The sequence below is a fragment of the Equus caballus genome, chromosome 16 (genome assembly GCF_041296265.1).
Source record: "Equus caballus isolate H_3958 breed thoroughbred chromosome 16, TB-T2T, whole genome shotgun sequence".
Taxonomy (NCBI): Eukaryota; Metazoa; Chordata; class Mammalia; order Perissodactyla; family Equidae; genus Equus; species Equus caballus.
The window spans coordinates 87,721,975-87,735,958 of NC_091699.1; the positions used below are offsets into that span (position 1 = coordinate 87,721,975).

The window sequence follows — 13,984 nt, forward strand, 5'->3', positions numbered from 1 at the left end:
AGAAGCAGTGTTTATGGTACGTGACTGTGTAAATACAGTCACTGCAGAGCCAAGTAGGGTACTCTGTTTTTTTCTTGTAACACTTTTTTTTTTACTCTGTTAAAAATAATTATCCTTTAAAAGTAATTATCTTTTATTTTTATTTATTTATTTATTTATTTGAGGAAGATTAGCCCTGAGCTAACATCCGCTGCCAATCCTCCTCTTTTTCCTGAGGAAGACTGGCCCTGAGATAACATCCATGCCCATCTTCCTCTACTTTATACGTGGGACGCCTACCACAGCACGGCTTGCCAAGTGGTGCCATGTCCACACCTGGGATCCGAACCAGTGAATGAGCGCCGGGCCGCCGAGAAGCAGAACATGCGCACTTAACCGCTGCGCCACCAGGCCGGCCCCAGCAATTACCTTTTAAAAGCTCTCCAGTCTTCTAAGTACCTATCCTTTATGTTTTTCCGAATGTTGCCCATCTATCAGATAACTATCATACCTGCCAAGACTTCTCTCTGCTCTTCCAATTGGGACTAGTTACTTTCTAGACCTATGAGCAGCTGGCATTCTGGGAGTTCCATTCATCACTAGATGTCTTGAGATTTAATCTCATGATTTTCTTTCTTTCTTAACTACTGTTTTGTTTTGCTGGAGCATATAATCCAATAGCTTTTTAAGAAAGGGTGCATAAGAAGTAAGTTTGCATGTCTGAAAAAGTCTTTATTTTACTCTTATGCTAGATTCATAGTTTGGCTTTACAGAGAAATCTAAGATGAAATGAATTCTGTCTCAGGATTTTGAGGTGTTTAATGCTCAACTGCTTTCTAGCTTCTAGCCTCTGTTAAATAGTGCAATATCATTCTGATTCTTGATCTTTTACATGTATTTCCCCATCTCTCTGACCTCTTAGGACCATCTCTTTATCACTGGGATCCTGAATTTCAAGGCAATCTGTGTCTCTCTTCATTCACTGTACTAAGCACTTGCTGGCCCTTTCAGTTTAGAGATGTATGTCCTTCAGTCTGAAGAAACTTTACTTATTTCCTTGATACTTTCGTCCTTTCCATTATCTCTGGTCTCTATTTCTGGCACTCCAATTAGATAAGTGTTGATCTGTGCACTGTTCCTCTAAGCCTCCCTTCTTTCTTATTTTCCACCTTTTATCCTGTTCTTCTTCCTGAGATTTCCTTGGCTTTGCTAGGGTTTTATCTTCTGAATTTTAAAATTTAGACTCAACAATTTAATTCTTGTTCTCCAATTATCCTTTTTTTCATACATTCTTGTTCTTATTTTTTGGCTGCAATACTGTTTTATCTCACTAAGAATATTAACTATAGCTGTCTTTCAATTCCATACTTCCTATATTATCTCTATTTCCAGGTTACTTTCATTTCTCTTTGTTTTGGGCTCTTTTAATTTTAGCGATTTTCCTAAAATGCCCAGTGATCCCTCACAGTCTAGTATCTACTCACATTAAAGAACAAGACAGTAACACTGTGATTTGAAGCAGTGTCTGTGTGGGGAGGGAGCAGGTCAGATGACTTGAGGGCTTCTCTCTAGGATGACTGGGTAGTGAGCCAGTCTTTTGAAATTCAGTGAATTTCTCAAAAGAACCCTCCTCCAACTTCCTACGTGGGCCATGGCTGGCTACAATCTAGGAACACGCTGGGGAAAAGGAACTTTACCTTCATTTCCGTTTTGAGCCTAGTATCTCATTCTCTCTTCTGTGCCTGGTGTCCCCATATCTAGGGAGCCCTCTGGAGAACAAACCTCCGGTCTTGGCCTGGATAGGCAACTGCTCAGCTGGGCAGAGAGGTCTTGGAGACGGCCTCCGTCACCCCACATTTAGACTTTGAACCAGTGCCCCTCTCTTCAGCCCATGCCTCCTCTGAAGCTTTGACAGCTTCTGAGACGTCCAAGTTCGGAATCTCCTGGGAATTGTGAGGGACAATCTACTCATCAGCTCATCTGTATCCTCTTCTACACTTTGCTCTGTAGCTCAACTCTGCTCTGTAAATCAGTCATGACTTCTCCAATTGCTTTTCTCATCAGAAACTCTTTTCAAATCTCTAATATGCTGATATTTCTTCTCTCGTCTCTTTGTGCCTGTAGGCCTACACTTTTAAAATCATTTATTAATTCAGTTTAAGGGAGTTTAGGCAAACTGAAGAGACAGCTTGTTTAATCAGAATTGCTAACCTTTCTAATGTTTATAGTGAGGATTAGATATGTAGAGCTCCTGGAAGAATACCTGGTATATAGCAGACTCAGAAAAGTAATTTTCTAAACTTGAAATAAATTATTGATTTTAAAATTATAATGATTAGGATATGAAGAAGCCAACTGCTATTAGGAAAAAGGAGTGATAAAAGAATTATTTAGAAAGATTTAGAATGATAAAATTATAAAACGTTAGTCTCAAAGAGATCCTGGACACAGTCTAGCATAAATAAGAAAATGGAGTCCCCAAAAGTTATGTGATTTTCTCAAAGTCAGCCAATAAAAGAGCCTGGACAAAAAGAGAGTCCTGATTCCACAGTGCCCTTTCCATTCCCCCAGCACGTTAGGAAATCACCAACCGGCTAAAGGAAGCAAGGAACTACATGCTTGATAACGCAGGTACTACATTTGAAGGAGGAAAACAATGAGAGAATATTAAGAAACATACAGTAAGCTTAAACCCCCCCACTCTTGATCTGTCTCATCAAGGGCAATTTCTTTCACATCTACAGCTTCAAAGCCTTACTTGCTTTCTTTTTTTTTTTAAAGATTTTTTTTTTTTCCTTTTTCTCCCCAAAGCCCCCTGGTACATAGTTGTATATTCTTCATTGTGGGTCCTTCTAGTTGTGCATGTGGGACGCTGCCTCAGCGTGGTTTGATGAGCAGTGCCATGTCCGCGCCCAGGATTCAAACCAACGAAACAGTGGGCCGCCTGCAGCAGAGCGTGTGAACTTAACCACTTGGCCACGGGGCCAGCCCCTTACTTGCTTTTTATTCCCTTCACCTCTGTCTTTTTTCCCCCATCTGTGTTTTTGATATCTAACTTAAACCCAAATTCATCTGTTTGTGCCTACTAGGGAAAAAGGGGCTGTCCAGAACAAAGAACTGTCCTACTTCAGCCACACCAGAGGCTGTAGGAGGGGAATGGTATTAAGGTGTTTCTTTCTTTTTTTTGGTGAGGAAGATTGGCCCTGAGCTAACATCCGTTGTTAATCTTCCTCTTTTGCTTGAGGAAGATTGTTGCTGAGCTAATATCTGTGCCAATCTTTCTCTATTTTGTATGTGGGATGTTGCCACAGCATGGCTTGATGAGTGGTGTGTAGGTCCGCACACGGTATCCGAACCTGTGAACACTGGGCTGCCAAAGCAGAGTGTGTGAACTTGACCACTACGCCACCAGGCCAGCCCCAGGAATGGTATTTCTAAATGAATCTGTAGGCTCTGGTTTCAGGCTTAACTTCTAACAATTCCTTCTTACATTCCCTAGACACTTAAATTTTTTGGTTTCCTCAAAATGATGCTTCTTAAAAGAACTTTCTAAAAATAATAACTCAATAACAAATATTTAGAAGAGCAAAATATCTTACCAGTTGGTTGGGGAAAAACTGGAGGAATGGTCCCAGGTGGTACGGCAGGAGGATAATTTGGAATTAGTGGTGGAGGCAAAGGGAAATTAACTCCTAAGGAACCCTATGGAAGTATTTAAAAGTTATAAGACAATGCAACAAAAAACATCCATAAAGATTAATTACAAATTTAGTAGAGAGGTAATGGACAGTTCTCACCAATTGTTGTAAAGCAAAAAGTGCAGCTTTTTCCTTGGCCTCATTTTCAGAATGGCACTGTGGCCCATGTACCAATAAGCCATTGGATAGTTTTACCTGGCAAACTGTCATCGTCTAAAAAAGAGAATATGAATGTCTATGAAGTTATCTATCTAGGAAGTCGGCCTCCTCCCCCAAAGCTTAGTCTCAACAAGTAGAATGATTTCACCCGACATTCTGTAAAAAAGAATTCAAAAAAGGGCTATCAGTTTAAGTTTTGGGTTGCCATGCAAAAACTTGAGAATTGTTGCTTTATCTTTTAATGTTTACAAAATAAAATGCTCTCTAAGCTAGCTGAAGGGTCAAGCATCCTAAGGCAAAGGAAAGCCAGCAAAACTTTTTTCTTTAGCAAGGGTTGGGAACTAGGCCTTCCACTTATTTTTGTAAATAAGGTTTTACTGGAACACAGCCAAGTCCATTCTTTTCTGTATTGCCTATGGCTGTTTTCACACTATAACTGCAGAGTTGACTAGTTGTGACAGACACTATATGGCCCAAAAAGCCTAAAATATTTCTATCCGGCCTTTCACAGAAAAAGTTTGCTGACCTCTCCTTTATACCATCCTCTAAATAGCAATACTTTGCTAATATGAATTAATGGCCAAAATCTAAAACACTCAGAGGTTCTGACATATTCACATTTAAATTATAACTCTTTACATTCTATATTTTTTTTCTTTACATAAAAGATTAAAAAAATTCTACTTTTCAAAAGGTAGCCATTTTTATATATTATTAGTTTAATCCTACTTTCTGTTTAGGTGAGAATGTATCAAGAACTTAGAAGTGAAAAGGATAAAACTGTCTTTCTCGTAGCCAGTGGTTGTCAAGGCACTGTCTGGGCACCCAAAGGGGTCCCTGAGACTCTTTCTGGGGTCCTTGAGGTCAGAACTATCTTCATAATAATATAATGATGCTATTTACCCTTTTCACTCTCATTCTCTCACAAGTATATAGAGGACAAAAAGTTTATTCATATAGTTTCAGATTCTACGTTGCAAATAACTTTTAAGAAAATACTGCTACTTATATAGTATCAAAGAACATCCACAATTTTATGAAAAGCCTATTAAAATCTCTCCCCTTTTCTAACTATCTATCTGTGTGAGGCCAGATTTTTTTCATATATTTCAACCAAAACAACATATCATAAGAGATTGATGGTAAGAAGCAGATATGAGAATCTCGCTTCTTCTTTTAAGCTGGAGACGGGAAAGATTTGCAAAAATGTAGAGCAATACCACTCTTCTCATTAAATTTTTTTGAAGTTATTTTTAATAAACAATACTTCAAATTTTTCAGTTTTAATTTTTAATACAGTAAATATGGATATAACACAGTAAAGAAAAGTTCTTTGTGGGTCCTCAAAAAAATGTGGGGCTGGGGCTGGCCTGGTGGTACAGCAGTTAAGTTCACAAGTTCCACTTCGGCAGCCTGGGTTCACTGGTTTGGACCCCGGGTGCAGAGATGGCACCGCTCATCAAGCCATGCTGTGGCAGGCGTCCCACATATAAAAAAAAGTAGAGGAAGATGGGCACAGATGTTAGCTCAGGGCCAGTCTTCCTCAGCAAAAAGAGGAGGCTTGGTGGCAGATGTTAGCTCAGGGCTAATCTTCCTCAAGAAACAAAAAGTGTGGAGTTTCTGAGACCGAAAAGTTTGAAATGGCTCTGGTAACGCATAAATGGAACAACCAGAGTGAGAATTAGAAATCTATGGTGTTCATAAAGTAAAAAAAATCAGCCCCATTATATTATTTCTAGCCAAAGACTTTCAGTCAATTTATTTAGGCTCAGTGTTAAAGAACTCATGTAAATGGAACAATTAGTATACTATACCTGTGGTGTTCTAAGAAAGGAGAAATCTGGTTGTGGCATTCCAACAAGAGAACAAATTCGAGAAAGTTCAGTTACTGGTGTGGACACAGGAGGGATGTGGCTGGGAACAGGCCAACACACATTGTCCATAGACTGAGCACTATGGTACTCACTAGCACTGTGAGCCTTGTTCATACAAGATGCTACCAAAAAAGAGAAAAGCACACGTCTATATTAAAAAGTATCTCAAACTATGCAATTATCACAGGGTTTTAGAGAATACAAGCAGGAAACTGTTAAAAGGTGAAAAGAGGAATCTCCCAGGAAGTAAACACAAGAACTATTTAGTATTGTCTAAAATTACTAAGAATTCAATAAGGATTTTTTAGATGACTATAACTGATTAATGATACATGATTATGATAAAGACTTTAAAATATGATAAGTAGCTGACTGCCAAAAATTAACATCTTGAGAGATTAACGACTACATAGTTACGTTACAGGCAAAATTTGAACAAGCAAAGGCTTTCTCGAGCTGGTTTACAATTAACTCCTAAGTTTGGAGGGTTTGGATTCAAAATTTTATCGTACATTCTGAGACTCATGGATGCATGTTTTTGTTGCTCCAAAATGATGCTTCTTAAAAGTTTTTCTAAAATTAAGTCTAAGTACTTTTATATAGAAGATGATTAAAAATTTCTGAAAGTTCATATTCTTTATGATCAACAAACTCACTAAGAGGACAAGAACATACCCCAGTGACAAAAGGATCTGAACCTCTCACTATTAGAGAGTGAGAAAAAAGCTAAGCGGCTTGTCCAAAGTCAAAGGGCTCGTTAGTTCTGTAACATGGGCTGAATTCTGAGCTCTTCACTCTAAGCCGGATGATTTTTTTCATTACATTGAAATAAAGTAAAAGTTACTTTTTTTTTTTAGGATTTTTAATTTTTTCCTTTTTCTCCCCAAAGCTCCCCCCTGGTACATAGTTGTATATTCTTCGTTGTGGGTCCTTCTAGTTGTGGGATGTGGGATGCTGCCTCAGCGTGGTTTGATGAGCAGTGCCATGTCGGCGCCCAGGATTTGAACCAACGAAACACTGGACCGCCTGCAGCGAAGCGCGCGAACTTAACCACTCGGCCACGGGGCCAGCCCCAAAAGTTACTTTTTAAAAATTTTATTATTTATTTTATATTATCATTTTTATTTTATTTATTTATTTATTTTGAGGGAGATTAGCCCTGAGCTAACATCCGCTGCCAATCCTCCTCTTTTTGCTGAGGAAGACTGGCCCTGAGCTAACATCCGTGCCCATCTTCCTCTACTTTATATGTGGGACGCCTGCCACAGCACGGCTTGACAAGTGGTGCCATGTCTGTGCCCGGGATCCAAACCAGCGAACCCCGGGCCACCAAAGCAGAACGTGTGCACTTAACCACTGTGCCACCGGGCCGGCCCCAATAATCATTTTTAAATTACTGAGGAAAAAAACTAGAATGTGGAAATCTTTCCAGGCTAAGGATCTACACAATGAGTATCTGTAACAGATATTTAAGTAATCACAAGAAGACATTTAGGGACTATTGATCTATTAGTTACATTGTTATATTAATATATAATTGACATAAGCATAAAAGTTATACTCATTATTCTTAAGTATATTCTTTTAAAAATAAAAGTAGTTTTATCTTTAAAAAGCCCATGATAAAAAAACCCAAATGAACTGAATTTTTGAAATGATGTTGGTTATTAGTAATAGTACTTAGCTTACTTACTTAATTTCTTATTTTGTTTAGGCTGTGAGGCAGATCCATATTCATCTCTTCTATTAGAGGAAATTTCATTACCAAACTGTTTTATTTCGTTCTTATGGTCCACAGTGTCAAAGCCATCAATTTTTAGAATTTCTTTAAGCATCCGTGTTCCCTTCTGTTTTGAAAATGATTGGTATGGAGATGGTGGGGATAAGGGGAGAAAAGTTAACATCAGAGTTACAGAGCTTACTAATTCTTCTTTTAACAAGTTCCGTTGTTAAAAACTAAGATGATAACTGTATTCAGATAGAGAATATGGAAAATCAATAGCCTAGAGTTAAAAAAAAAATTACCCACATATCCTGGCATAGAAATAATAGTTATCCTTCCACTTAATTTTTTTTTTTAAAGATTAAAAAAATTTTTCCTTTTTCTCCCCAAAGCCCCCCGGTACATAGTTGTGTATTTTTAGTTGTGGGTCCTTCTAGTTGTGGCATGTGGGACGCCGCCTCAGTGTGGCCTGATGAGCAGTGCCATGTCCACGCCCAGGATGTGAACTGGTGAAACCCCGGGCCGCCAAAGCAGAACGTGCGAACTAAACCACTCGGCCATGGGGCAGGCCCCTCTGCTTAGCTTTTGACCAAATCACCTAGAAGTAATGTCTGAAAAGCCAGGAGCTATGGTCTAAAGAGAAAAAAAGAAAAAGATGGTTAAACTGCCCAGGGCAACCTGGTTTTCCTCATAGGATGACAAGAATGATGCAATACACTAGTCTACATGAGAGAAAAGTGTTTTAACAGTTGTATAGGGTATGTACGAACAGCCAACAAGAGTGAAATTACTATAGCACAAAAGCTCCTACAGACTACGAACCATAGCAAATGACTGTGGTGACAAATGCTCTTCACTCGGAGGCTCTTCAAAATGCGATGACTGCACTCCACTTTCTTTGGAGATATTCAAAGATGCTAAAAACTTCTCAATTCCAGGGGTAGGCTAAAAGAATAAACATTTTATGCATGAAGGTAAAAGTACAAGGACACAGAAAAAGCTAGGAGTTTTATATACAAAAATAATATACTTAATTTTCACTCAATCATCTTCCCAGGTGTTAAAGTTTGGGAAGAGAAATTGAATAAATGGTCTTCTACCTTATCAATAGCATTTGTATAACCAGTCACAACCTTTTGGCTTTCTGAGACTTCTGCACTTTCATTTCTCTTCAATAGCTTAATATTACATTTGGTAGGCCCTCCAAACGTCTATAAAAGAGTAAGAATGAGCTTCTTGTGGAAATAAAATTTATAGTTACTACTTAATAATGTTCTAAATAAACTGCTACAACTTTTTTATGTGCTATTCTCCCTTTTGTGTCATAAGAACAAAAGGCCTAAACTTGGATGAGGAAAACAATTACATGTTCATCTTCCTTTCCTTCAATTATGAATGTACGCAATAAACCATTCTAACTCTATTTCAATATAACTGATTTCCTTTCAAATCTTATGTGTTTTATTTTAGCATTAAAAACATCTTTCTGAGAAAGAGTCCACAGTCTTTACCAAAGAGGTCCATGGCACAAAGTTTATGAATCCCTTTTCTAGAAGAAAGGAAATTATAGCATATGAGTTTCAAAAGGAGAGGGCCTTAACAGTCATGTAATTCGACCACTGACTGATATCTAAATATTAATGGGTTCCACTTACTGAGAACCTATTATGTGCCAAATATTCTGGTAAGACATCTTTTATAAATTTAATATATTACTTGTTTTATTATAAGAGATCTAATTTTTTCAAACTCTGCATTAAAATATAATACACACACATAAAATGCACATAAGTGTACATGTTGATTTTTTTAGATTAAAAATTTGTTATTCTTTGATTATAAAATGTATACATACTCCTTATCAAACAGCAGAGACTATACAAAATAAAACATAAATGATCTCAGCTTCCTCCATCAACTTAACTCCACAGAATTAACTGTTAACTTTGTTGATCCATATACTTTCATTGTATATAAGCATAATTTCACATATTTTATAGATATATACTCACACACACATTTATGTATGCAGGTATGTTTCTATTATGTATGTGTGTATGTATGGACCAATTATATAGAGAGACAAATGATCATTTTTTTTTAGGAAGATTAGCCCTGAACTAACATCTGCTGCCAATCCTCCTCTTTTTGCTGAAGAAGACTGACCCTGAGCTAACATCTGTGCCTATCTTCCTCTACTTTGTATGTGGGACGTCTGTCACAGCATGGCTTGATAAGCAGTGTGTAGGTCTGTGCCTGGGATCCGAACTGGTAAACCCCTGGCTGCTGAAGCAGTGTGCAAACTTAACCGCTGTGCAACTGGGCTGGTCCCCAAATGCTCTATTTTTATCTTCATTTTATTTTATTTTTTATTTTTTTTTGAGGAAGATTAGCCCTGAGCTGACACTTGCTGCCAATCCTCCCCTTTTTGCTGAGGAAGAATGGCCCTGAGCTAACATCTATGCCCATCTGCCTCTACTTTATACGTGGGACACCTACCACAGCATGGGTTTTGCCAAGCGGTGCCATGTCTGCACCCGGGATCCAAACTGGCGAACCCCAGCCCGCTGAAGCGGAATGTGTGTACTTAACTGCTGCGCCACGGGGCCGGCCCCTATCTCCACTTTAAAGATGAAGAAATTGAGGCTGTGAGAGGTGTAGAGAATTGCCGAAAGCTACCCAGCTATTAAACAGCAGAACAAGGACTTCAAGTATCTCAAGTTCCAGATCCCAGACTCTACCTGTGCAACCTTCCAGCCAAGTGACTGTCAGGTTTTAGCAACCCTCATGCAACACACCTCATGGATTTGGTTGAAAGGGCTGCAAAATTCAGTCAGATGCCACAGAGCCACCAAATGCAATCAAAAGTTTTTTAAGAAAGCTTACCTGCTTATGTGACATTTTTTGTGACCGACTCTCTGTTTTAGGACTTTTACACTCTTCTTTAACTAGAAACAAAAAAAACAGAAATTTTGGTAAGTGAAAGAACTTGCTGCACACCAATTAAATTCACCAAATATTTACTATAGCAAGGAACTGTGTTAGAGTCACATAACTCCAAGAAGAAAAAGGCCCCGATTTTGAGGAGTCTTATAATCTAGATGAGGGGTAGGAGAGATATTCACAGATAAAAACAACAAGGGAAAAGGAAAAGTGGCTTCTAACTGAGCTTTGAAGGCTGGTAGGTTTCCAAAGGGCAGAATAGGAGGCTAAGTATTACAGGCAAAGGAAATAATAGGAGAAAAGTCACGGAAGCAGACAGCAGGTAATGTGTTTATGGAACTCTAAATAGACCAGATCCACTGGAGGTTAAGGAGTATAGTGGAGCTTAATTGAATTAGAGAAGTAGGTTGGAGCCATAATCTGCAAGGTTTTGAAGACCAGGGAATTAAACTGGTAGGCAACGGACAATCAATCACAGAAAGGTTTTGAGCAGGTAGTGATGTGATCAGAATCGTGCCTTAGGAAGATTAAAATACAGCAGTGGCTTATTGCATAGACAGAAGGAAAGCGAGACACCAATTAGGAAGCTATTTTAGTATTCCTGTTAAGGGGAAACTGGGGGAATGGTAGGGGAAATGAAAAGGATGAATTAGAAGAAGGAAGAAAGGGAGGGAAGAAAGTAGGAAGGAAGCAAGGAGGGAATAAGGGAGGGAGGTAAGAAAGGGTGAGGAAAGAAGTAGGGGGAGAGGGTGGGGGGAGGGAAAGGATGGGATGAGAGAGGAGGGAAGGAAGGGAGAAAGATGGAAAGAGAAGGGAAGAGAGGGAACAGAGAGGGAGGAAAAGAAAGGGGAAGGGAGAGGAGGAAGGTAATGGAGGCAAGGAAGAGAGGAAAGGGAGGAAGTAATCTTGCAAAAAGCAGCAAAAGAAAAAGTGAGTTTGATATGTATGGACATTCAACCTTTGTTGAGACATACAGACAAGAAAGCTAACTGGAATCCCAGATAATGCAAATAGTTTACACATATTTATGCAAATAATAATTTAAAGAAAAATCACAATGCATTTCAATTAAATAATTTTTAAGCTATATTTATAGATTTATAGGAACATTAATCCAAATTAACTTAAAATATAGAAGAACCAAAAATAACTTATAGATGTTGTTGCAAAAATACTCTACAGTTATCAAATTGAACCAAAATTATAAAACCACAAAATTTTTTTTGAAAATAGCTTTTTGGAAAAATATTTTATTTTTTCATTTTTGAGGAAGATTAGCCCTGAGCTAACTGTTGCCAATCTTCCTCTTTTCGCTGAGGAAGGCTGGCCCTGAGCTAACATCCATGCCCATCTTCCTCTACTTTATAAGTGGGACGCCTACCATTGCATGGCATGCCAAGTGGTGCCATGTCTGCACCCGGGATCTGAATCCTGGGTCGCCGAAGTGGAACGTGCGCACTTAACTGCTGTGCCACTGGACCCGCCCCTAGAAAAATATTTTAAAAGACTACTCCCATTATACCACATACTATATACTATATACTATATTAATATATAAATACAAAAAATACCATGCATATATTAAATATAATAAATCAGACTCAGGATTGTGCACTTCCTCTGCTGGAAAGCTCTTCACTAAGCTTTTTGCATAGCTTATCCCATTCCACTCCCTTTTTATTTGGGCCTCTGCTCAAACGTTAAGTCCTCAGAGAGGCATTCCTTGACTGCCGTATTTAAAATAGCACCCTATCACTCTTTCCTCTTAATCTGCTTTATTTTTCATCATAACACTTATCATTACTACAGATTATGGAATTTATTGTTTGTTTGCCTATTATCAGTCTCCACCTTAGAGTATAAAGTCCATTAGGCCAGAAATCTTGTCTGTCTTGTTCGCTCATATATTCCTAGCACCTAGAACAGTACCTTGCACATAATAGCTCAATAGGTAGCAGTTGTATAAATAAAAGAATGAATAACAAATGAATCATATTTTGAGCCTAATGAGCAATTGGCTGCAATTTGGGAATACTTTGATCAAGAGAAGAGAAAAAGTAACTTCAAGATGACGATTCTCATGTCTGCATCTGCATTCCCTACTGTGCCTGGAACACAGTAGACCCTACTAAAGCAATGAAAAGAGTAAAACTATATAAATTATGTAAGGGAATATTAACAACAAAATATTTGTACATATTTTTAACAAAAATCTGTAATATAGTTTGGACTAATTTAATTGGCAAGTGTTTATACACAAAAAAGTAGGATTACTCTAAATAAAATTTATCTCAAAAAGTAGTTAGTGAGGGGACATCAGCAAAAATGTCACAGTAAGAATCTCTGAAAATTCTCTCCTCCATAAAAGCAATGAGAAAATGGGCATAAATTACCAGAATCCAAATTTTCAGAGCTATGAAAGTTAATCAAAGGCTTGCAGCAATCCAGGGAGTGTTTACTCCAGAAAAAGGCTGAATCTCGGTTAGAACAGTGATCTTTGTGGCATTCTAATTTGCCGTAGTCCCATTCCCCACTCTCCAGTTCCATGTAGCCCTCAAAAACAACAGCCGGTATTTTTGGTGGAAACTAATAGCCTGGCTGCCACCAGAGAGATCAGAATGAGGCTACAGCTCTTTCAAAGTTAGTCCCAACATTCTCTGAGGTCAGTATTACCATGATGTCAAAACCAAAGAGAACACAAGAAAGGAAAATTTAAAATATCCCTTATGAATACAGATACAAAAATCCTCAACAAAATACCAGCAAATCAAATCTTGTAGCACATACAGAGGATTATATACCATGGCCTAGTGGGGTTTATCCTAGAAATACAAGGTTGGTTCAACATATGAAAAACAATGGAATACACCATATTAATTGAATAAAGGACAGAATCCATATGGTTACCTCCATAGACACAGAAATAGGATTTGACAAAATCTAACATCCCTCCAAGAAAACAACCACCACCTAGGAACAGAAGGGGACTTCCTCATCTTAATGAATGGCATCTACCGAAACCCTACAGCTAACATTACACTTAATGCTGAAAGATAGAAAGCTTTTCCCTGAGATCAAGACAAGATAAGGATGTTCACTCTTACCACTTCTATTCAATATTGTACTGGTGGTTCTAGCCACAGAAATTAGGCAAGAAAAAGAAATAAAAGGCATCCAGATTATATAGGAAGAAATGTGATTATCTCTATTTTCAGAAGTCACAAAAAAATTAGGGCTAATTAACAAGTTCAGTAAGACGGTCGGATACAAGATCAATATACAATAGTCAGTTTTATTTCTATAACTAGCAATGAACAATCCAAAAAAAAGAAATTCCATTCCATTCCAACTGAAAACAGCACCACTGACAACAGCATTAAAAAGAATAAAATACATAGGAATAAATTCAACCAAAAAAGTGTAAGACTTGTATACCGAAAACTACAAGACATCACTGAAAGAAATTATAGAAGACTTACACAATGGAAAGACATTTTGTGTTCACGGATGGGAAGCCAATATTGCTAAGATGCCAATACTACCCAAAGTGATCAACAGATTCAACGCAATCCCTATAAAAATTCCAGCTGCCATTTTTGCAGAAAGAG

The 13,984-nt window shown here is 38.0% G+C and overlaps 1 protein-coding gene across 5 annotated transcripts in view; it reads right to left on the reverse strand.

Moving 5' to 3' along the window:
* Positions 1-13,984, reverse strand: part of XRN1 (5'-3' exoribonuclease 1) — a 117,889-nt gene that overhangs the window by 7,522 nt on the left and 96,383 nt on the right. For 3 of the 5 annotated variants that reach the window (XR_011427049.1, XM_023621048.2, XM_023621047.2), the window contains exons 34-39: positions 10,320-10,381; positions 8,256-8,378; positions 7,404-7,557; positions 5,651-5,832; positions 3,777-3,890; positions 3,579-3,681 (exon numbers count right to left, since the gene is read on the reverse strand). Coding sequence is in view for 2 of the 5 variants with exons in the window: in XM_023621048.2 (XP_023476816.2) it covers positions 3,579-3,681; positions 3,777-3,890; positions 5,651-5,832; positions 7,404-7,557; positions 8,256-8,378; positions 10,320-10,381 (738 nt within the window). In the remaining 3 variants the exon portion in view is untranslated. The remainder of the gene's footprint in view (positions 1-3,578; positions 3,682-3,776; positions 3,891-5,650; positions 5,833-7,403; positions 7,558-8,255; positions 8,379-10,319; positions 10,382-13,984) is intronic. The other 2 variants (XR_011427051.1, XR_011427050.1) reach the window with 1 other exon arrangement.